This window comes from Eschrichtius robustus, chromosome 11, assembly GCF_028021215.1.
Source record: "Eschrichtius robustus isolate mEscRob2 chromosome 11, mEscRob2.pri, whole genome shotgun sequence".
Taxonomy (NCBI): Eukaryota; Metazoa; Chordata; class Mammalia; order Artiodactyla; family Eschrichtiidae; genus Eschrichtius; species Eschrichtius robustus.
This window is the reverse complement of record NC_090834.1, coordinates 14613621-14636162: the sequence shown is the minus strand read 5'-3', so window position 1 is coordinate 14636162 and position 22542 is coordinate 14613621. Positions and strand designations below refer to the sequence as shown.

The following is a 22542-nucleotide window of genomic DNA, read 5'->3' as shown; positions in this document are numbered from 1 at the left end:
GCTGCAGTCCCAATCACCTCTACTGAAAACCACCAAACAAAAGCCATGGGCAGGAAACTTTAAGCATCAGAGCCAGGGTTCTAACATTACAAAGACTAAAATAATTCCAAGGGAGAGGGGTGGGAAGAGAGAGACAGAAAAGAGAGAGAATGTGTGTACGTGTGCATGTGCATGTGTGTGTGTGTGTGTGAGAACTATGGGGATGGGACACACAGATGAGGACAGGACAGACTTGGAACAATCCCTCCAGTTATGATACCCGGACTCCTAGATCCCTTTCCAAGCCAAAAAAGATTTATTCAACCAAAACTTGCCAAGCCTCACAACAGTCCTGTGAGGTAGGTATTATTACACCCATTTTATAGATAGGGAAAGATGAGCCCAGAGAATGTGCATGACCCGCCTATGATGCTCTTCCTCTCCCCGCCCCTCTGTACGCCTTGGCTTCCTCTCAAAGGAGTAAGAGGAGCCCAAGACACTCTGCCCGTCCAAATGCTAACGCTGGGAAAGGAGAAGAAAGCAGTTTTGCGTGAAGGCAGCCTACGAAGTTTCCCAAATGACCGGTGGCTCTTGTCTGTCTGCTCCCAAAGCCAGGAAAATCTGAACCTGAGCCCAGGATGGGTGGAGGAGCCCGCAAGGGACAGAGGCAGATCTCAGTGGGACCCTGCAAGCCCCTCAGGCTGGGCGAGGGTCACAGACCACAGCCATGGCTGCCCTGCAGGCACTCCTGTTCCTCCTCTCCCAACCTGCACCCTTGGGGACGCTCGCTGCTGCTTTTTGGCAGGGAGAGTCCTCAGGCAGTCCCCATACACTTCGGAAAAGGGGGCTACTCCCTTCTCATCCCTCCCAGGGGCCCAGAGGACAGAGTGTCAGAAAGTCAACAAGAGAGCGAGGGGGTGGGAGCAGATAGCGGATTCCTCCATGATCACAGCCCCGGCCCCCCCTCACTTCCCCAACCCCACAGGGACAATACCACGACATGGCCTGTAAGGGGCCCACGGGAGCACTTGGCAGACGCCTCCAAGACTCAGTCGCTGGCCAGTGGGCTATTAACGACACAACTCCAGCTCCCTGGTCCCCTGCCTGACCTTGGGTGAGGGCAGCGGGACCCCTCACCAGGGCCCACCAGAGCTGGCTGTTCCATAGGGGCTGAAGCGGGGAGGGACCGCATGAGCCAGGACTCAGGAGCTAAGGCACAGACTAGCCCCACACGCAAGGCGCGTGCAAACCAGTGCGTGGAAAAGCAAAGGAAAACCGTGGGCACTCTCTCCCTGCACCTCCCCAACCCCGGGGTGAGAGCGGGGCACAGCTGAGCAGGAAGCAGCCAGAAAACCCAAGGGCCCTCTCATCCAAAGCAACAGAGTCCCCGAGGTGAAGGCAAGCCTTGACGCAGGGATGGAGATGAACACCCCTGGGCAGGGAGAAGCTGGAGGAACCCAGGGGCAACTCCTCAAGCAAGATGGCGCCACCTGCTGCTTCAGGGGAAGAGGAGCAGGGCGGAGCTGGCTGGGAGTTCCCAGCAGGGGCCATGGTCCTGCCATGCCGAGGAGAAGGGGCAGCCAGCCTTGGCAGGGCTGGGGTGAGCATTCCGTGGCCAAGAGGCCCACCTCTGCAGCCCTGATCCCCCAAGGAGAAATACTAGGAAAGGTGTAGGTGGCGCCCCAGTGCTCTGGGAAGGCCTGAGGGACCCCTGCATGAGCCCTCAGGGCCCAGAGATCAGAGGAGCAGACTAGGTGGGCTAGGACCCCCCAAAGACCAAGGTGGCAGCCCGGGAGGGTTCAGAGACTCTGAGCAGCATGGGGTCTGGGGGTGCGGGGAGAACCAAGACAGGCAGGCAGGCACCCAGGGGTGGGGGGAAAGGGGAGTTCCTCTCTAGAGGGACATGGGGCAACAGGAATCCATCAAAGCCTCTCACTGTAGGACGCCTCCAGCAGCCTCCCACCCTCGGATCCTGTACAGAGTCCTCTGGCCACTCCCACCGTATAAGGGTTAGCCCTCCACACTCAGGGTCCAGCTACTGGGGCAGCCCTCACCAACCCCCCAAGTCTCTCACAAAGAGACATCAGGAGGAAAACCAAGGCGTTCCCTGTCCAGGGTGGGGACACTGAAGGAGACCATCTAACCAGGTGTCGGGGGACGGGCTCTCCACACCGCTCCAGCCCCTCCTTTCCTTTCCTGAACCTTCCACAGGGCCCCTCCCCTGGCCAGCCCTTGTCCCTGGGGAGCCCTGGCGGGGGAGGGGGTGGGGCAGGCTGGACAGGACCCCAGTTTCTCCCCGCCCGGAAAGACTACAGTTTGAGCCAAGCAGCAGATGTCTCAGGCACGTGGGTTCACGGACACGGCTCAGGCATCAGTTTCATCATTAGAAAGCGAGGCTCCCGGCAGCTGCTTGGCCCCAAGCAGGGCTCACACTTTTGTTGGTGCTTTCTCTTCCGCCTTGGAGCCAGGTAACCCATTCTCTGTATTATCGTTCCCTGACGAACTCACGAGGCACTCCTTCCTGAGAGGAGAGAGGAGAGATGGGGGTGCTGGTGAGAGGAGGAACCCAAGTGATGGGTAAATTGTGGAGGAGGAGCCATGGTGCCCTGGGCCAGCGCTGGACCCTCTCCCTGGCCTTCTGTAGAGCTATGGTAGCCAGAGGCCAGGTTGCCTAACCTCTCTGCCTCCATATCCTCACCTATAGAATGGGTATAACGATGGCCCCTTCTTCATGGCGTTGCTGGGAGGAGTCAGTGAGCCCTTGGAACAGTGCCTGACCCACAGGAAGGTCTCAGTAAGGCTACCATCACCCAGTCACCTCAACGTGGCAGAAGGCAAGGGTACCAGGCGCTGTTCCTAGGGGTCAGTGCTGAGGGGCAATTGTCCGGCTGTGCCAACCCAGGGGAAGGGTACAGGCCAGCGGGCAGTGTGCCAAGGGCAAAGTGCTCCTCACTCAGGGCCCCGCAGGCCCTTCCTCCTGAAGCACACTGTGACCAGAGGTAGAAGAACGAGACGGAAGGGGCACAGCAGGAGTGAGCAGGGGGTGGTGGGACAGGGCAGAAGGCAGTAGGAAGGAGGGATGGTTGATGGAAGACACCCCCCAGGAGCAACACCACCCTGGCCACTCTGTGCTGGACATGCTCTAGTTTGAGTATAACGCCCCCCAACAGCAGTGCCCAGGCTGCACAGGGCTCTCCAGGGAAGACCTGACTGCTACATCACTCCCACCTTTCAGCTCATGAAAACCTCCAAGTCTTTTCCACCGCTGTTGTCGCTAAACTACATCTTAGCCTCACCCTGGGCTTCTACACCTGGGTTTGAGGCCTTCAGGAAAGACTTAACATTTTGTCCTCATCAATTTCATCTTGCAGGATTTAGTCCATAGCTCCAGCCTCTTAAGATCCTCCTAGATCCAGAAAAGGGAACCCTCCTACACTGCTGGTGGGAATGTAAATTGGTGCAGTCATTATGGAAAACAGTACGTAGGTTTAGTTTTTTTAAACTAAAAATAGAGTTGCCATATCATCCAGCAATCCTACTCCTGGGCATATATCTGGAGAAAACTCTAATTCAAAAAGATACATGCACCCCAATGTTCATAGCAGCACTGTTCACAATAGCCAAGACATGGAAGCAACCTAAATGTCCATCAACAAATGAATGGATAAAGAAGATGTGGTACATGTATACAATGGAATATTACTCAGCCATAAAAAAGAATGAAATAATGCCATTTGCAGCAACATGGATGGACCTAGAGATTATCATACTAAGTGAAGTAAGTCAGAAAGAGAAAGACAAATACCATAGGATATCACTTATATGTGGAATCTAAAATATGATACAAATGAACTTATTTACAAAACAGAAACAGACTCACAGGCATAGAAAAAAAAACTTACGGTTACCAAAGGGGGAGAGATAAATTAGGAGTTTGAGATTAGCAGATACAAACTACTATATATAAAATAGATAAACCGCAAGGTCCTACTGTATAGCACAGGGAACTACATTCAATATCTTGTGATAAACCATAATAGAAAAGAATCTGAAAAAGAATATATATGTATGTATGTATAACCGAATCACTTTGCTATACACCAGAAACTAACACAACATTGTAAATCAACTATACTTCAATCGAAAAAAAAAAAAAAACAAGATCCTCCTAGATCTCAATTTTGTTCTCCATCCAATATAGTTGCTAGGTTTCTTATATCAGTCCTAGTGTAGTTCAAGTCTTAATAATAACAATGAACAAACAGAGCCCTGTGACATACCACTAAAGACCTCTATTCAGATGGGTCTCTCTATCATCTATCTATCTATCTATCTATCTATCTCTATACCTAAGGTATAGTCAACCTGGCCAATTCCTATCCACCTAACCATCCATATTTCTTTACTAAGACCCTACTGGCCACCAGGCACCGTGTCAGGCTAGAAGGGTGTCCAACTGACATGGGGCCTGCTCTCCAAAAACTTGCAGTCTTCCAGGGGACATGCTCTTAAACAAGTAACTGCAGTACAATGTGGTAAATGATAGGATGGGGGGCATAGCAGGGAGGGACTCAACCCAGGAAGGCCCCTTCTAGGGTCAGGGAAGGCTCTTTGGAAGTGTCCTTTAAGCTGAGACCAAGAAAGATGAGCAGGAAAAGAGGGAGGAGACACTCCAGGCAGAGGGAACTGCACCCACATGTGAAAGCCCAGAACTGATCATGAGATGCTGCCTCACACCTCCCTTCTTCTTGGGAAGAAGCCACATCTCTGCTGTTATGCAGGCTTTCCTCGCTGCTCAGAGAACCTCCTCGGGCTTCCCCGTGGCCTGTCTCCCACCTCCCCACCCAGTCCCTGTGCCCACCCAGGCCAGACCCTTTCTTCCGGGTCCTCTGATGGAGCCAAGCCCTGCAAGCCCTTCCCAGCTCCCCTGCAGTCAGAGGAAAGCCAGTCTCAGCCTGGACTCCCAGGTCCTCAAGGGTCTGTCCCAACCCCCCTCGCAGGTTTTTCCTCCCCTTCCTCCCTATCACACCCCCCACCCCCCACTCTCTCAACAACAACAATAAATGCCTTGTTCTCCAGAACATGCTCGTTTCCCAGACTCTCTGTCTTTGCTCTCAGTGTTCCCCACCCGGAACACCCTTCTCTTCACCCTCCCCAGGGCTTAAATCACATCCATCTTGCAAGGCTGACCACAAATGTCTCTTTGGCCAGAAATCCTTCCCTAGTATTCCACCCTCTCCTGAACCCCTGCGGCATTCTCTCACACCTCTACACCGGCCCTAATCCCTCTGCCTCATGTTACAATGATTTGTGTACATGTCTTCTTTACTTAAGGGCAGAATCTCATTCCTTCCAGAATTTCCTGCAGCACCTGGCACAGTACCTTGCACACAGCACCTCAAAAAGAGCCACCGAATGAAAGAACGACTGACTGAACTCTAGATCCACCCCATGAATCAGTAGGGTATGGTGGCAATGGTTGAAGCTTCAAAGCAAACAAGTCAGGATTCAAATCCCAACTCTATCACTTATTAGCCTTAGGCAAGTCACTAAACCACGCTGAACCTCACTTTGCTCAACTTCAAAATAAAATTGTACATATTTTATTTAAAAAAATGCCTGGTGGAGTACCTAACACATGGTAGGCATGCGATGAATGACAGGAAGTATTACTACCTATAGCGTTCTCCTGATCCAGCTGTGTGCTAACAAGAAAATGTTAGCCTGCCTTGTTTTTGATGAACTTGTGGTGGCTCCCAAGGATCACTGTTTTCTTTTCTAAGTGCTTTTAAACCATATGTTGAATAACGTGTTCTCCAAATTTGCTCGCCATCAATAGTAAGACTGATTGTTAAAAACAGAATTTGGTCCAGCTCCATGCTCCTGGCCCCTGGCCCCTCTCAAGATCTCCAAAACCCTCCCAGCCTCTGGCCACGATACAGGCAGACAACCCAAGAGTTCATCATCTCAACAAGTGCCTCCCTGCTCCCCCTCCCCCTCTGCCGTTCTCTAAAGTCCCTCCTTGCCTTCAGCTGCCTTCCCTTCTTACCAGTGGAATTTCTGCCCTTTCAAGCCTAATTCCTTCTTCTCAACAGAGCAGAATGAAGCCAACACCAACAGAGCATCTCCCCCTTCTCTCTTCCTCTCCTTGTTACTCTCACCCTCTCTGCTCCAATGGCAGGCCTGCCTCATCTCATCTTTCTTGCCAAGAACACAACTTTCAAATGCCTTTTGCCTGCTCTGGTTTTGCAACATTCGATTTTGGAGCCTGCCTGTTCTGGCAATTCTGGGCCTGGGTCGCACTCTTTGTACCTCCCCATCTTTCCTCCCCTTCCTCTTACAGATATCTGATTTATACCTGAATTTATCCTAGGGCTTCCTAGGCGGCCATATCAGCCTTTTCAAACTGTTTTTATCTCCCTCATTAGGATTTTCAGAATTTCACAATAAGATACTCCCATCACCCTAGAAGGATCTTCCCATTTTAGAAATTCTGTACATGGAATCTTATATTTTCCCTGATCTCAAAAAAAAAAAAAAAAAAAGGCATCTTAAAGCCTTTGGTAGGACTTTAGATTGAGGTGGTACAAATAGAGAGAGGTTAACGGGATGGGCAGGAAGACAGGGGAATGAGGAAGAGCAAGTGGGTTGTATTTATGTTCTCAGTGAAGTCAGTATATTCAACAAACACCTACTGGGAGGATGGGGAAAAGGAAGTGAGATTAGGAATGGGGCTGGAAGATGGGAGGAGGGTGGCAGGGATAGGAAAGAGAGTGGGAGACTTACAAAGAGAGGATGGGATTAGGAGACAGACGGAAGGATGAAGGCAGATAGGGGTAGATGACAGTGGATGAGAAGATGCTGGGAACACCCATAATATGAGAGTGGGTGGTGGGCTGGTGGGAGGACAGGAGTCAACTCACTTCTTCTCCTGAGTCTTCTTGATAATGAAGGCGATGAACTTCTTAACCAGCAGGATGAAGATGAGGAGCCCAATGACCCCGCCCACAACGGCCAGGATGATGAGTGTCACTGTGTTGTCCACTTCTTCCACTTCATGGCCAGAGCAGGGGGAGAAGGGGGGTGGAAAAGGGGAGCAGGAGTCACCTGGAGGACCATGGCAGCCCAACAGCTCCAGAGCCTCCAACCTGGGCATCTGGGACATGCCTACCTCAGGCAGGAAGCAGGAGAAGCTAGAATATGGCATCCATCAGGCTAAGGCATAACAGGAAGACGGCCCTCTCCCCTGACACTCTGCACATATGCCCTCCCGCAGACACCCACACAAGTTCTGGAATAACTCAGACTCAGGGACCACAGCACCCAGGTTTGACTTGACCCTCAAACATGAGACTTTCATTGCCTCTTTCTAGGTCTCCTTTGCCCATGCAGAAAAAATTGAGAATCTCCCTGTGACATCTCTTATGTGATCAGAAGACACTGGAGCCAGGTAGTCTGGATTTCCATGGTCACTTACTAGGTGGTAACCTAGAACTGGTCACTTAACTCTTCTAGCCTCAGTTCCCTCAACTGAAAACTGAACCCCTGACTTCCCAAACCTTCTCCACCCACGGTCTCCGCCATCTCTGCTGAGAAAACTCCATCCTTCTAATTGCTCAGGCCCAAATCCTTGGAGTCATCCTTGACTCCTCACTTTTTTCCAAACCCCCGTATCCAATCCACCTGAGAATCCTGATGGCCCTAACTTCATAAATTCCAGAATCATGAGCATCTCCTCTGCAGAAATTCCACACCATCTAGGGAGCAGTGGACCCCCAGGCACACAAGAAACACAGCACGATCAGGATCCTTAAGCAGGTTTCCTTCCTTTTTCTCTGCCTCTGCACCTCCCTAGCCTTCCAGGCTCCCCCCTCGAAGATGCCCACCCAGCCTAACTCCTCCAGCCCTTTCCCTAAACACCTCCAGTGGCTGGGATCATGTGACACCCTCATCACATGCTTCCTCGTTGTCTGTTTCACCTGTGTCGGACTGAAACCCCACCAACTGGGACTTAAGCTCCAGAGGGAGAGATCATTCTTATCAAGCTGTTACCTGTGCCTCTACATGCTTTGCCCCTGTTTCAGTTATGTGTTTAACTGTCTTCTGTCCTACCCTGACCTGTCAATTCCTCGAGAAAGAACACTGTGTATCATTCATAGCACTTTTTGGTTTGATGCCTGGCATCCAATCGGCTGTCGCTAACAGAATACACAAGAGTAGTAATAATCAGCACATACGGAAAACTTTACAAAATACTTCCAAAATACTTCCATGTAGCTTCTGTAACTCTCACAACAACCCTAAGCGAATGCAGATTTTACAGATGAGGAAAACAAGGCTCAGAAGGCCTAAGTGTATATCACAAGCTATTCAGGGGCAGAATAAGTATTCAAGCTAAGTTATTCAAGCTTCCAGATGTAACTCCAGTAGCTCTTGAAAGCATAAAGCGAAAGAAAACACCAACGTGGTGCATTTCATCATTACACTGAATTGGGTACCCACCCCCACCCCCGTCCTTCCAACTTTACTGCCCTTGTCCCAGCCCTTACTGCATACGTTTATCAACAACTTGGAGGAAGATGGTGGCCTGGTGCTGAAGATAATTCTCCTTGGGGTTCTTCACGTGGCAGGTGTATTTGCCCGTGTCGCTGAACTCCAGGTTCCTCAGCAGAATGGAAATATTGTTCACTTTCTCCTTCACAGAGCCCTCCAGAGTGATGCGATCATCATCTTTCAACTTCACCTTGGGGTCTGACTTCTCATTCTTCACAATCCCATCTATGAGCTGTGGGGGGAAGAGGGGAGCAAGGAGGTGGCCAAGAAAGAATCAAGGTCCTTTCAAGAGTCATGACATCACTCCAGCCCACTCCTTGGGTATCTCCCTGCCCAGGTCCAGGAAGAGCCCTCGCCCGGTGGTTTCCTTCCAGTATCGATAGCTCTGCCTGTCTAACCTGGATTTTACTGGCTTCAGGCTAAACCCACTTTCTGTCATTAAGGTCTCCCTAGAATGTAGCATGCTTTTACTGTTCTCTTCATAAAAGCCTTTTAAGTAACGAATCCTGCAAATACCACACTCGTTTCCCTCTGTCACTCCCCCCAGCCTCTGCTGACGCCACATCCATCTGCCTGAATTCTGACCCTCCATCAGGACGTGGATCAATCCCACAGCACTGTGCATCGGTACCCTCTGAGTTCAGGGTACATCCAGAGTTAGTCTCTTGTGACTTCTGGTCCCCTACTAGATTGCAGAGTGAGTACTCAATAAACACCTGCTGGCTGCTCCATCCCCACCCGTGGCCACAGCCCTGGCCCCTTCTCTTCTCCAGCTTGCCCTCCCATCCTTCCAAGGCCTGTTCCCCGGCCCTCCTCCGATTTGGACTCTTCTCATTCCCCCTCTCCAAGTCTTCCAAAGGTCTTGTCTCTCCTGTTTTTTACATTAAAGTATTAATTTTTGCACAAGCTAACCAAGTTTCAGGTATTTCTTCAGACCAGACAGAAGACTCTAGCCAAGAATTCCAACAGACCCCAAATTCTGGCAACACAATCTAAGCATCCTTCCCACTTAGATCCTTCTAGACAGGCTCCGAAAAGAATACTGGGAGAAAAGGTGACAAAAGGTCCTGGGGACCATCACCGTGGGGTCAGTCCAGAAATGACCAGAGCCTGGGATGGGAGGCAGGGGTGAGGCGACAAGGAAGGGAGGAGGCTCTGAGCTGTCCTGTCCCTTCCCCGCCTACTTACAATCTTGAATATATCACTGCTGTTGTAGGACCACCAGAAGCGCAGGTTCTGGAAGCCAAAGCAGCTGGTGAAGGTGCAGGGCAGCAGGATCTCCGTGCCGTTGACAGCGTAGATGGTAGTGGCCTTTCCCACAGATACCTCCAGCGACAGGGACACAGGGAGCAGGAAGAGACCTGTGTGAGGGGCACCACCTCCCTTAAAACCCCATCGGAACCTCCAGGCTGGAGCCCTGGAAGGGACCTCCCCGATAGGGTGGAGTGGCTTGGTCAGGCAGGGAGGTCTCTATCACCCTTGGTGTCAATATCAGGAAGATGGTTCTGTTTACTTCAACGTACACTGCCTGGGCCACCGCCGTGATTCCTTCTCCCGCTTGGCCTGAGCTGGATGGACTTCCGAGCCAGTTAGCAGCCCTTGTGGCATTCTAAGTGACCACCAGGAGTCACCCCAACCCAGGAAAACCAGGCCCCTGCCTCCGTGCCGCGAGTCCGCGCCCCCTAACCTGCGGATGCGGTCCCTGCATCACCCGCAAGTGCAGGACCCGCGCCTCCCGTTCGCGCTGCGAATTTCCCCGAGGGCTGTGCGCGGCACCCCCGTTACGTTTTCGGGATTGGGGGTGGGGTATTGGGAGGCTGAGGGGGTCCCGTGAGGTGAAGAAGAGGAAAACGGCCATCGCGGTCCCTGGACACGGCCCAGCAGCCACTCATCACCGACCCTGGCGGCTCCCACCGGCCCCAAGGGGCGGTGAGGCAGAGGGGCGCCTCCCGCTGGACCTTGCTTAACCACCGCGCGGGACCCCGAGAGGAGAAGGGAGACACGGCGGACCGGGATGGCATCCGGCGGGGGGGCGGGGGGGGCGTGCAACAGAGCACGTCTGGGCATCGGTCGGCAGCAGCGAGAACCGAGCGGGTAAAGCAATAACGCAGAGAAAGTGAGGGCGGAAGACACTTTGTGGAGGTCGACTGCGGGCAACCGGGTGCACGCAAGCGGGGTGCCTGGAGAGGGCGCTGCACACTCCGTCCCCTCCTGACCCGAAGTGGCCCATCCTCCCCCCCACTCCCCGCAGCCCCACTGCGGCCTCTTGTCCTGGGAACATCCCCCGAGCCCCACACCCCCGCCCCTGCTTCTTTCCCACACCCTCGCATCAATACCACCCCTGCCACTTGAGCAGGTGGCAATCGTGAATTTCCACTCGTGGCCTCCGGGCCCTGCCTCATGAGTTCTTGTAAGGGAACCTGGTCCTCCTGTCCTACAAAGTCCTTGAGGATAGTCCACCGTACCTCAAGGTCATGGGGAAGAGGGGTGTCGGAATTAGAGAGTAGCTCTCCTTGCCCCTAGATGAAACTGGCACCCAGGGTCACCCTGGGTGAGGACTCAGAGGGAGTCCTTCTCAGGTTTCCAGTGACCCTGAGAATAATGACCTTTTCCTGGGCCGGAATGCTTGCTAAGGCTATGTGTGAGTAATCTCATATCACCCTCACCTCACACCTGTAAGGTGGTCTTATTAATCACATTTTACAGGTGGGAAAAATGAGGCTCAGAAGAGCAAAGTGCCTTGTGCCTTGGCCAAAGTCATACAACTTCTAGAGGCAGTTGAAATCTGAACTGGGGTCTGACCCCAGGGCTAGTGGGCAGTTGAGAGCATCCATCTGGCTGCACCAACTCCTACGCCAAAGTTTCCCCGGCATCTCTCCCCAGGCTGTAATTTCTCTCAACTACTTGGACCTCCAGCCTAGGGCTCCCAGAGTGTAAGAGCTAAAGGATCCAGACTGATCCATGTTACAGACACTAAGTTGCCACTGCCTGATTTTAGAGACAGGACAACCAAGACCCCAAATGGGAGGAAACTTGGCTGAACTGACTGGGTTTAGTGGCTGAGCCACTTGAGAACCCTTCTCGGGCCAGGTCAGCTCCCAGCTCGAAAGGCAATTCCCAGAACTGCTCTGGTTCCCAAGACAGCCAGGGTCAGTCTTTGTTTTAAAGGCCACCAACCTTGCTCTTTCTGCCATCCTCACTCTCAGGGAAGGACCTCTTTTGTCAAACTTAATTCCCTCATGCTACATCATAAACCAGCTCCCTCTTGTTTTGCCCACATGAGATAACGATGCCTGGTGCCACCTGGGCAATGCTTTTTAAATAGGGGAGGGGGAGTTCCCCGGCGGTGGGGAGCTAAGATCACACATGCTGCGCGAAGCCAAATAAATAAATAAATAAATAAGAGGAGCTCCAAGGAGAGCTGGCAGCCCAACTCTGCCCTCAGGGCCCCCCTCAGCTTCTTCACGTCCACTTCACTTCTGAAGGCAAAGTGGACTGCTCGTACCACGAAACTCAGAAATAACACCCCGTGCCCAGGATCCCCTGCCACTGTCAACAACTGCTGATCTTTACTCAGCAATTACTATGTGCCAGGCACATTTAACCTTCACATCCATGCTATGAGTGGTGTACTGTAATACCTCCCTATAACAGACATGGCAACTGAGCATAGAGAGGTTAGGCGACTTACCTAAGGTCCAAAAGAGACATTTCTAGCATCCCAAAGCCCCAAAGCAAGAAAGTCCTTCCTTACATCCTAAAACAGCAGGGCTTGCCCACCTGCTGGGTTCCAGTTAGTGCTGAGAGGTCACTTCAATTAGCCTTCATTCTTTGATCAGCTCCTCTGTGCCAGGAATTGTTCTAGAGCAGTGGCTTTCAAATTCACAGAGCGTCAGAATCACCTGGAGGGCAATTACAGCTAGCTCTGCCGGCCCCACCCTGGGAGTTTCTGATCTAGCACGTAGAATGGAGCCTGGAAATTTGCATTTCTAAGAAGGCCCCAGGGAATGCTGTGGTCAGGGATGACACTTTGAGAAGCGCTGTGCAAGAGGATTTCTACCTGTTAACTCCAAGTTTTATTAGAATGCCAAAAGGTAGGTATCATTTTTCTCATTTTACAGGCAATGAAACTGAGGCTCAGAGAGGTTAAGTCACTTGCCCAGGGCCACATAATAAATGGTGAATCTGAATTGAGCACCTATTATAAAATAGGACAGGCTATATTTTACATGCACTGTCCCATTTAATCCTCATAATCATCCTATGAGGTAGTTAGTTATTATTTTTATCCCCAACATACAAAATGAAGAAAGAGGCTGAGAGAGATTAACCTGCTCAAGGCCACACAACTGGTGAGTGGAATAAGCAGTGTACAGACGGCACTCTGCTGTCCCCCCCTTTGTGACGGTGCCTCTCCAAGAGAACAGTGCTGTCAGGGCCAAGCTCTCCTTAGCACTCTTGGTTTTCTTTTTATCTCTCCCCTCCCCCAACCCCCTGCCCCAGAGGTCTAGGGACGGGAGCCAGACATGAGATTCCGCCCTCCAGCCTAGAAGATGGCCTTCTGATCGGAGACCCCAGCTTTGCTTCTCACCCCCTACCGCCCCCGCAAACCAAGAAGCAGAGTGCAGAGCCGTGACGGGGAAGCTCTCGGGAGAAGGCAGCTTCCTGATGGCCACAGCGCTCCCTCGGGGCCTGAGCACGTGCTCCAAGGATCACCACACCGCCAGCCTCCAGTGCTTGGGATCCTGGGGAAGGTGGCGGGGAATGCGAGTCAGGGGCCAAATCCCTCTCCCCAGCCTCAGCCAGAATGGGCTATCCAAGAGCACCAAAGATACACATCAAAAGTGAAATTATTTGACTGCTTTAAATAGAAGCAAAAAAAAAGTCCAGAACGGAGGAGAAAAGTATTTCCTTAAGGTCTGTCTGATGACAGTGCACATTTCTGCCTGATTAGTGTGTGCCTATGTGGATGACTTAACTCTAATACACTCGGGACTCCCCGACTCCCAGAGTGAAGCATTGCCATTTCCATCGTAGCCTGGAGGGGACAAAGGAAAGGCAGAGACGTTTCCACGGAGAAGTTCAGAGCCCTGCCCGAGTTAAGGCATCAGAGAGGCTGAGCAAGCCTGGCTTCTCCACAGCACGCCCCCCAAGCAGGCAAAAGTCCTGCCGGCTGTGTCTGGGAGACTCGTGCACAGGAAAGCCCAGGGGCTTGCCTCTTGTACCTTCTCCCCTGTGAGCCTGCGCTGGCGGGAGAGGAGGGAGCAGGGGCAGGTATAAATCCACTAGAGGACCCTGAGAGGTACTTCAGCAGGATGACCGAGCCAGGGTGGATGGGTCAGCAGACACAAGGCAGGCCCCACTCTGCCTGCTGACCTTGAGAAAGTCAGAGGTGCCATAGTCCCAAACCAGGGATGGCTGTCTTTCCTACCTTCTGAGCTTGGTATAAAGCTAAAACATGAGCTTATAAAACACAAGATGGGCTTCAGTGAGTCCATCCTCTGGCCTGGGCACTCTGCAGGTAGAGAAGGATAGTGTTTAAAGGGAGGGAGAGAGACAGTGCTGGCCCCCATCACAGGTCTAGATGTAACCAAGGCACCCCAACTTAATGACCAGTGTCAGTCAACAATACCTCCAGGCCATTCACACGCTGTTTTATACTTTCACCTTGTATTACTTCTTGGAGGTAATTATTTCCATGTGGTTATTTCCTTAGATAAAGAAGGACTTCCTTTGCTTTGTCCCAAACTAAACTCTTTAGAATTTCTTGTGTATTTTTCAGATTGAGGGCCTCTTTCTGACATCGTGGGATTGATGAACAAGTCCTCCTACTCATGATATCGTGGAATTCAATCCTAAGCCCCTAAGCCTTGCCTTTGCTCACTGAAAGACCCTAACCATTGAGCTACTCTCAGAGCAGCCATTTTCTTTGCTATTTACTGATCGGCTCCCTCCTATATCATCTGGGTGCTGCGGTTTTGTCTAAGGATTGACTCAGGCCTCCCATTTAAAGTAAAAATGTATTTGGTACATGCAAATGTTACCATTAAATACACCAGCAGGGATCTCAGGGCTACCATCAGACCTTCCAAGGCAAATGCCAAGGCGGAAACATTCTGCCACCTTTTCCCACATCCGGGGACAGTGACACCCACCTTGGGGTGGGGGGAGGAAAGAGGGGCAGCGTGGTGCCCTCTCTAAGTTTAGCTCCCAGGGCTCTCCTGGCAGGGCAGGCGGAATCACAGCTGACTTTAATAAGGAAGCTGATACACTCTGGACCCCGGGGGAGTCAGACAGGCTCAAAGTTAGAGCTGGGAGGCAGAAAGTGGGCCGAGGTCAGCAGGACAAGACCCCTCCTGGGGTGCAGGCCCTCGGGGCCGTGGGGTGGGGGGGGGGGGCAAGGCTGAGGCAGGAAGGCCCCTGGACCCAGAGACAGAGGAAAGATTTCAGCTCCCTCTCCCTAGGCAAGCTGCCTCCTTCCGGCCCACACCCAGGGGCTTTGCCGGGATAGAAACATGCCCCTGAGACAACACTGGATGCTCAACAAAACCAGCTTTGCAAACAAGTCCAAGCAGAGTGCCCACCCCTCCTCTTGCAGGCCACGGAACGGGTGCGTTGGTTCAGCCAGCCCGTGGCTTATGCAGAGAGCCCTACACCCACAGCAACAGGGCAGAGTGGGAGGATCTGTACCTGGGGTCTACCTAGCATGCTGGTCCCACCAGCCACGGCAGGCATTAGGGCTTGGGAGAACCCACAGGCCTGCATCTCCAGAAGAAGAACAAATCCCCGGTCCCAGATTCAAACCTGGGGTCTTTCTCCATTTCCCCCCTTTCCCATCCTCTTCTCCATGAACTCCTTACTTACCCTTTCCTTTTCCTTCCTCTGAGTGGGACTCAGCACCCTCTCCTTAACTGCCTTCTCATTAAACAAGCCCTTAATAAATACATACCAAGGGAAAGAGGGTGGGGCAACATAGCACCCTCACAAGTGATAATTACACAGAGATCACAGTAATTAAGCAAATCAGGGAACAGGAAGGGGTGGGTAGGACACATACATTACCAGTTACATGCTTAGGAAGGGACTGGCACCCATTTTATCCTCAGCTTTGCAGTTGAGGATAAAATGGCCATGGCCACAGTGGGAACTCGGGCTGATCAGGGACGGGGTGAAGGGCAGCTAGTGTAGAGTGGCACTGTGCCCAGCCCATGAAGAGGAGCCTCAATCCTCACAGAGGCCCACTTCCTAGGATCACTGTGAAACCAGCATATCTGTGCCTAAGGTACAAGAGAGAAGACCAGTGGCTTCTATCCAGTTGTGCGGATGTAATAAAATCAGTGGCTCCTGAGTGCAAGACAGACTCTATCCCCCCCTCCTCCACCAGGTGCCAACGTGACAGGTCTGCACACAGTTTACATTTGCAGAAGCAGCAGTGACCGCCCTTAAAGACTTCTGTCTCCCTGTTTTCAGCCCAAATGCCTACATGGTGTGCCTGACCCGATGAGGGGGCAGCTGCCAAAAGCCAAATCTGACAAATATAAACAGGAAGCGGTGCGGGTGCCGGAGATGGAGTCGGCTTACACTGAAATCCAGCTATGATTTATGAGGCGATTACATTCTGGACTAATAAATATCATTCCCCAATCTGTTGGAGTTTGACTCTCAAAACTATCGTGTGCATATTAATAGATAATAATCTGTTCCTTCTGTGTCCTCTGGATGTGCCCCCTCCGTCTTCATACTCATCCCAAAAATGAAGAGCCAGGAGCAGGTTAAACAGGTTCCCCCCCACCCTCATGGAATCTTTACCTAAGAAGAGAGGTAAGATCCTTCCTAAAAGGGGACTTGGGGAATTCCCTGGCGGTCCAGTGGTTACCACTCCACGCTTTCTCTGCCGAGGGCAGTCGGCGCGGCCATAAATAAATAAATAAATAAATAGGGGCTTGAACTGTCCTCCAAGTCCCTCCAACCCCATCCAGTCTGCAGGGAAGGCAATGGGCACTGGAGGAAGTAGAGAGCAGAGGAGTCAAACAGAAAAAGGACCAGGAGGAAGGGGAGCTCCCCCACCCCCAACTGGTGCACGCTACTGCCTGGACAACAAGCATCCAAGTTGCAAACGGCTCTGGGCAGAGGTAGAAACCAGCATCCCAACAATCACACGTTGAGATGCAAACGCACCTGGCATCCCCTACGCCCAAGGCAAAGACACCCTCCCCCAGCACGCTTAAACCTCCGAACTCCGGGCCCCAAGATTCAGCTTTAGAAGCCCGGGGCTGAAGGCACCACAGACAGCAAAGAACTAATCTCGGGGCTGGCTGGCCGGATGGGGCAGGGGACGGCGCACGGTCCCCAGGGAGCTCAGCAGTCCGAGCCCCGCGTCCGGCAAGAAGCGGTAGCCGCGATGCTCATTCCGGGCCGCACTCCAAAGCCCACCCCGTCCAAGGCGCTGCTCTTAGAAGTGTCTCCTCCTCTGGGGGAAGGTGGGGGAAGGGTGGGGGGGGAAGAGGCAGAAGAAACCAAGCCAGGGCTGCCTTACCCAAAAACCCAGTGCCCAGCCATCTCGCCCGGGCTGCGCCTCGGTGCCCAGCCCCGGGCATCGTGCTGTTCTCCGCGGAGCGCACCAGGGGCGCGGGGACAGGGTACCCAGGTCACAGCCGCGCTCGCAGCCCTCGGTCTGCAGTCGGCCCCGAGGCTGCCGGGGAGCTCTGCGCCGCCGGCCGGGGCTCGGGAAAGTTGGCGCGGAAAGGGCGAGGAGGGGGAGGGAGGGAGAGGAGGAGCCGGCTGCGGGAGCAAGGGGAGGAGAAGGAGGAGCCCGAGGAGGAGGACAGAGAGCAGGAGGATCTCCGAGCTAGTGCAGAGGCGAGCGGCGCTGCTCCTCTGCTCTGGAAGCGCTCCAGCCGCAGGAGGGGCGGTGGCCGCCGCGGAGCTCGGGGCCTCCCCGCCTCGTGGTCCCCGAGCCCCGGGAGCCTGCCGCACCGCCCCCCCCTCCACCGCCACCACCACCCCTGCTTCCCCTCCGGCTCGGGCTGGGCGGCTGCGGCTTCGCACTGCAGGGCCGCCCTCAGCCGCGCGCATCACCCCGTGCGCTGAGCTGCCAATTAGGAGGATAGTTTGGGGAGGAGTAGAGATGGAGCTTTTCGGGTGTTGGAAGGCTGTGATGTTCTGCTTTGGGGAACACGAGTAGGGGAGCGGCTCCCTCCCCCGGGGCCGCGAAGGGACCGCTCGGATGCCCGCAGCCAACACTGCAGCAGCCGGCGGGCGTGTGCGGGCTTGCCCGCCGCGGCCGCCGACCCGCGTGTGTGCAGCCTCGCGGAGCCCCGCTGTGCAGGGTCCCGGGAACACGGCTTCCAGCCGTAAACTGCCCCCGCCAACCGCCCACCATCCTCTCCCATGGCTTCATGGACTCCTCGAAAATCATGATGCTCCTGGTTACGGAATCGGCCAGACACCGCCGATCGGGTCCAAGCCCCGCTTCACCCTCCAGCGGCGCCGCTACTTCTCATTTTTCCCACCTAGGCCACCACCTCAGACCCTCCCCTTTTACCCCCCTCCAAGGGTGTCCTGAGTCCTTCAGAATCCTGGAAGACTCCCTTGGCCTCGCCTCCCTTTTGGGGTGGGGGTCGAGGAGTCCAGGGCAGGCCTCTGGGCTTGGGGGTCACAGCCAGGTCCGAGGGCTTTTTCCCAGACCCTCTTGAGTTACAAGTGAGTAGTGCTATTTGAGGTGGTTTGGTAACTCATGTCTGATATCCTCCTCAGCAGCCCCTTCCCAACCATCCCAGCCCCCTCCCACCACCACAGGTCCTGGCTGAGGTCCTGACCCTCCAACCTTTGCCTGTCTGGAGGCTGGTTCAGACCTGGAAACCTGCTCCCACTTCATGGCCTGACCTCTGCTACTGCCCCCGCACCGCCCACCTTCTTAACCTGGGGTCCCTGGTGGGCTTCAGAGATCATGGACCCCTTGAGGTTGTACTGGAAATGCTGAATGTCTCTCTTTTTTTCCAGGAGAGAGGCTTGCTCAGTATAGCTGTGAGAGTGGTATAGGGGCTCTGGAGTTAGGCACTGGGGAATCAAGTCCCAGCTCCAGCATTTATTGTCGTATGACCTTGAGCAAGTTATGCAATCTTCTGCAGAAGCTTCATCTGTGATACGGTGAAAGTGACGATATTCACCTCATGCAATTGTTAAGAGCGATGCCACCCTTAGACCTGGGCAAAGGGGCCTCAGCCCTGGGCTCCCGAGTTTGGAGGGCCTCACTCTGGCCCTCCTCTGGCCCTACGCCTCCTCACTGGAAAAGTGGTTCCTGGGACAGAAGGGAGGGTAGTCTATACACCTCCCCTTCTAGACCATGCTCCGAACATCCGGGACCCTGGAATTCCCTGTTCACATGACCCGATTCCGAGCAGGCCTCTTCCCCGGGTCAATCCTCTCAGGAGCTGCCCATGCCGGATGTGCACCCACAGGCCAAGGGAGTGGGCAAAGGGCAGCTGTTTACAGAGGGTGGGAAGTGGATGGCACTTGACATGCAGGTGGAGGGTTCCCAGGCATGCATGAGAGCCCCTGTCCCAGCAAGACCAGGGAAGAGTGGGCCAGGGAATGGCTTTTGGGCTTGGCCTTAAAATGAAGACTGAGGAAAATTCATCAAAGGTGGAGGATAATAGATGAGTTTTAACACTCTGTTATCTTGATTCATAACTTATATTTAGACATATATGTAATTATCATTTGTGCAGTTGCCCCGGGCCTCACAAACATCAGATGTGGACCTATGAAGACTGGATGAGATACTATCACACGTAAAAGTGCTAACAGAGTTCTAGGCATAGGGTCAGCCCACAGTACATTTTAGCTCTTGTTATTCTCAAAGAGGTCTGTGGCCCTAAAAAGCCTAAGACTCTTCCTGTCTCCAAGTTTGCACGTTTACCCCCTCCTTCTCCAGGAGGTCCCAGACACTAGATCCACAGGGCCAGACATCCACACTGCCTACTTTATTTTTACAGCAGGGGTCATGTTTCTCAGAGCCGGAGGTTGATTTGAGACAGGAGGTGAGCCAAAAGGAAGGAAAGTGACCCCTGCCCAGAGAAAGGGGAAGGGAGGGGACAGCACTCCCTGGATATCTTTAGACCCTGGTGACACGAGAAGGTGCCAGCTTCCTCCGTGCCCTCCATCTTCTCAGCTGCCTCGCTGCTCTCACCAATTCTTAGAGCCAGAAGGGTCCTTAGGAAACCCACACGCCTCCCAAATGAAGAAACAGGCCCAGAGAGGTAGAATGTGTGGCCCAAGGTCACAGAGAAAGTGATTCTTAAAGTCAGAATTAGAACTTCCCCCATTATTTGATTCCCTCCCTCCACACCCCCAGCTTTCCTCTAAAGAACATCAGGAGGGCTCCACAGTTGGGCAGAAAAAGTGCTTGAAAGATGCATTAGCGGCTAGAGGAATTCTACATTTAGAGAGCACTTTCCTCAAAAATTCTCAAAACCCTTGTCCATCGATCAGAAGGACGGGCACTTTGGCTCTTTCTCCTCCTCCTGCTGGAGGTCCCTAGAGGGCAGGATGGTGGTTTGGACACAGCCCCCCGCTGTGGCCAGCAGGCTGGATTCGTGGTGGTGGGGTCCTGTACACTCAGGTCTTGGGCAGCCTGGCTCAGAAATACCTTGAAGAGCAAGTTTTCAGGGATGCAGAGAGGGACTGGACCCTGAGCCAAGGAGCTGCCAGGAAGCTGTTCTCAGGTGGGAGGAGATAGGGCCTAGATTTAAGGGGAAAGGAGATTTTTCCAGGGGGATGGGTGTGCGGGGGAGGGCTCAGGTTCTTTGAAGCAGTTAGTCCAACAGTCCTCTCTGAGACCAGGCAAGCCTCTCGGTTCCTGCCCTCCGCCTCCACCCTGGCCCTCAGGGGAGCAGGATGGGAGCTAGGAAGGAGCGCAGGTATGAGGTTCATTGTGTGGTGGGGAAGTGGCACTGGCAGAAATGGGGGCAGAGCTCCAGCTCCCAGCCTCCGGGAGATGCTTTTACCCAGGAAGGTACTCAACCCTGGGGGCGGTCCCACCTTCCACCTCCACCGGGGGCGGGTAGATGGAGGAGTCCATCCCCTGTCAATTCTCAGAAAGCTAGCCAAGACCCTGGCAGGGGAGGAAGGGAGAGCTCCGGCGAGGTCTCCAGAGCTATTCTGAGAGGAGTTCCTTCTAAGTAATAAGAGCCTGGCAGGGAACCTCCTCCTCCTCTGGCTCCCCTATTGCCCTTGCCCTTGCCTGCCTTTCCGCCTCCCCCATAAGCCCTCGCGGCTCCTGTCGGGGCATTGCAGGTAATGGAGCTGGCCGACCACCGCGCTGACCCGGCTCAGAGAGGCAGAGAAGAGGGGGCTCTGCAGGGATTCCCCCACCCCCCCGACATGCCCCCACCTCCCAGCCCCTCTCCCTCTGACCTCAGATCACTCAGATCGACACCAGGAGCTTATAACCCAGTTATAAACAGGGCCCCAACCTCAGGGCACTGGAACTGCAGGAGCCGAGATGCTCTGCATACAGTAACTTAAAGTTGAATGCTCCCAAATCCTTCTGCCTCTGGGGTTGGGGTTGGGTGGATGCTACCTGGCCAGGCGTTTGGGAGCCTCCTTCTAATGCACCTGTTCCCTGCGCATCCCGACTCACCGTTCCTGCCCTCCAGCTCGGTGCTCACTTGCCTCAGCCACAGTCTCAGCAGCCACTGAAGTCTGGCAGGTGCTGAGGGGGTTAACAGGGCAGCATGCACCCAACCAACCCGCAGGCACGTGGCTCAGCAGCCCAGCAAGGAACCAGTACTGGCCACCTTGCCCGCTGCTCCCCAGCCCACCTCGCATGCGACTTGGAGTAGCGATGAACTCTTCCTGAACCCTCCTCGCCCATCTCCACTTTCCCTGAGGGCTCTGGGCGCAGGCAGGTAGGCAGTCACCTCCTCCATCCCTCCCTTCCTCTTTTTCTGTTTTCTGCCAGGTTCTTTCCAAACATCCTTTCAGGCAAAGGGGGGTGGGGAGCCCCAGACAGATGAGCTCATTGGGAGGAGGAGGGCAGAGGGAGGAGGGAGCTAAAACATTCTGACCACGGAGATGCTCACTGGACAGTCCCAAGCTGGAGAGGGGCATGTGCCCCCTTCCAGGAGCAGGCATCTGCTTCCCTCACTGCAGCTCAGAGATGGGGTGAGTCCTGGGCATCCCTTTATTCTGGGCCACTTTGGGGTAGGGCGTGAAGCCCCATGGCAGGGTCTCAGACACCCTACCCAGCACCCCAGAGCTGTGTTTACCTCTGTGTTTCATGGATTACCATGCCCCACTGTTTGTCCATCATGGGAGGATGGGGGCTCAGGAGGGCTGGGGGTCGGAGGCATTGGGAAGGTTTGTCATTCACTGTAGGGGGACTGCCTAGTCAGCTGAATGGCTAGATGTCCTCCTGGAACCGTAGACCTGGTCCTGCCGCTGAACTGGGCACTGGGACAGACTGACCAAACCAGAAGCGTAAAATGGTGCAGAGCGCCAGGCAGGGCTCCCCGAGTGTTCTGGTCCCATCCACTGTGAACATTTTAGTGTGAGAGCAGTGGATCTTGCAAAGTGAGAGGAGAGGGAGGATGTGGAGTAGAAGAGGAGATATGGCAGGGGCAGAAGGTCAGGAGAGATGACCAAGAGGAAGGGAAGAAGCATGGGAGCAGGGGAGAGTCTGCCTGGAATGAAGGGGAACCTGGGGAAGCTGGAGTGAGACACAGGCCGAGGAGGAGGGATAGGGATGGAGACAACTGGTCAGCAGGTGAAGAAGAGGTTTTATAGGTTTTCAGAAACCAGGAGAGGAGAGGGTGGCCAGCGGGAGGCCAGAGCTGTTTGCACAGAGCTGTGGGGTCAGAGGCCAGGCCAGGCAGGAGGTGGATGTTAGAGACCCACTGGGAAACCTTTGCCTCTGCTTCCAGACACTTTTGCCCATCTCTGGCTGTCCACGGTCATTTTGAGATTGGCTCCCAGTCACCCTTCCCCCACCCACTCCTAGGTCTCTGG

General features: G+C 53.8%; 1 protein-coding gene across 1 annotated transcript; it reads right to left on the bottom strand.

Moving 5' to 3' along the window:
- Window positions 1-272: 272 nt before the first annotated feature.
- On the bottom strand, window positions 273-17296 carry SCN4B (sodium voltage-gated channel beta subunit 4). The gene is made up of 5 exons (XM_068555772.1): window positions 17069-17296; window positions 9721-9893; window positions 8536-8764; window positions 6903-7032; window positions 273-2500 (listed from the first exon to the last, which is right to left on the bottom strand). Exons 1-5 carry the CDS (start codon window positions 17127-17129, stop codon window positions 2407-2409), a joined length of 687 nt encoding a protein of 228 aa, XP_068411873.1. The 5' UTR covers window positions 17130-17296; the 3' UTR covers window positions 273-2406.
- Window positions 17297-22542: the final 5246 nt, after the last annotated feature.

Coding starts and splice junctions, on each gene's coding strand:
- SCN4B (XM_068555772.1), bottom strand. CDS start 17,129: ATGCCCGGGGCTGGGCACCGAGGCGCAGCCCGGGCGAGATGGCTGGGC. Junction 9,894..17,068: donor GCTGGGCACTGGGTTTTTGG/GTAAGGCAGCCC, acceptor CCCCTCACACAG/GTCTCTTCCTGCTCCCTGTG. Junction 8,765..9,720: donor GCAGTGATATATTCAAGATT/GTAAGTAGGCGG, acceptor TTCCCCCCACAG/CTCATAGATGGGATTGTGAA.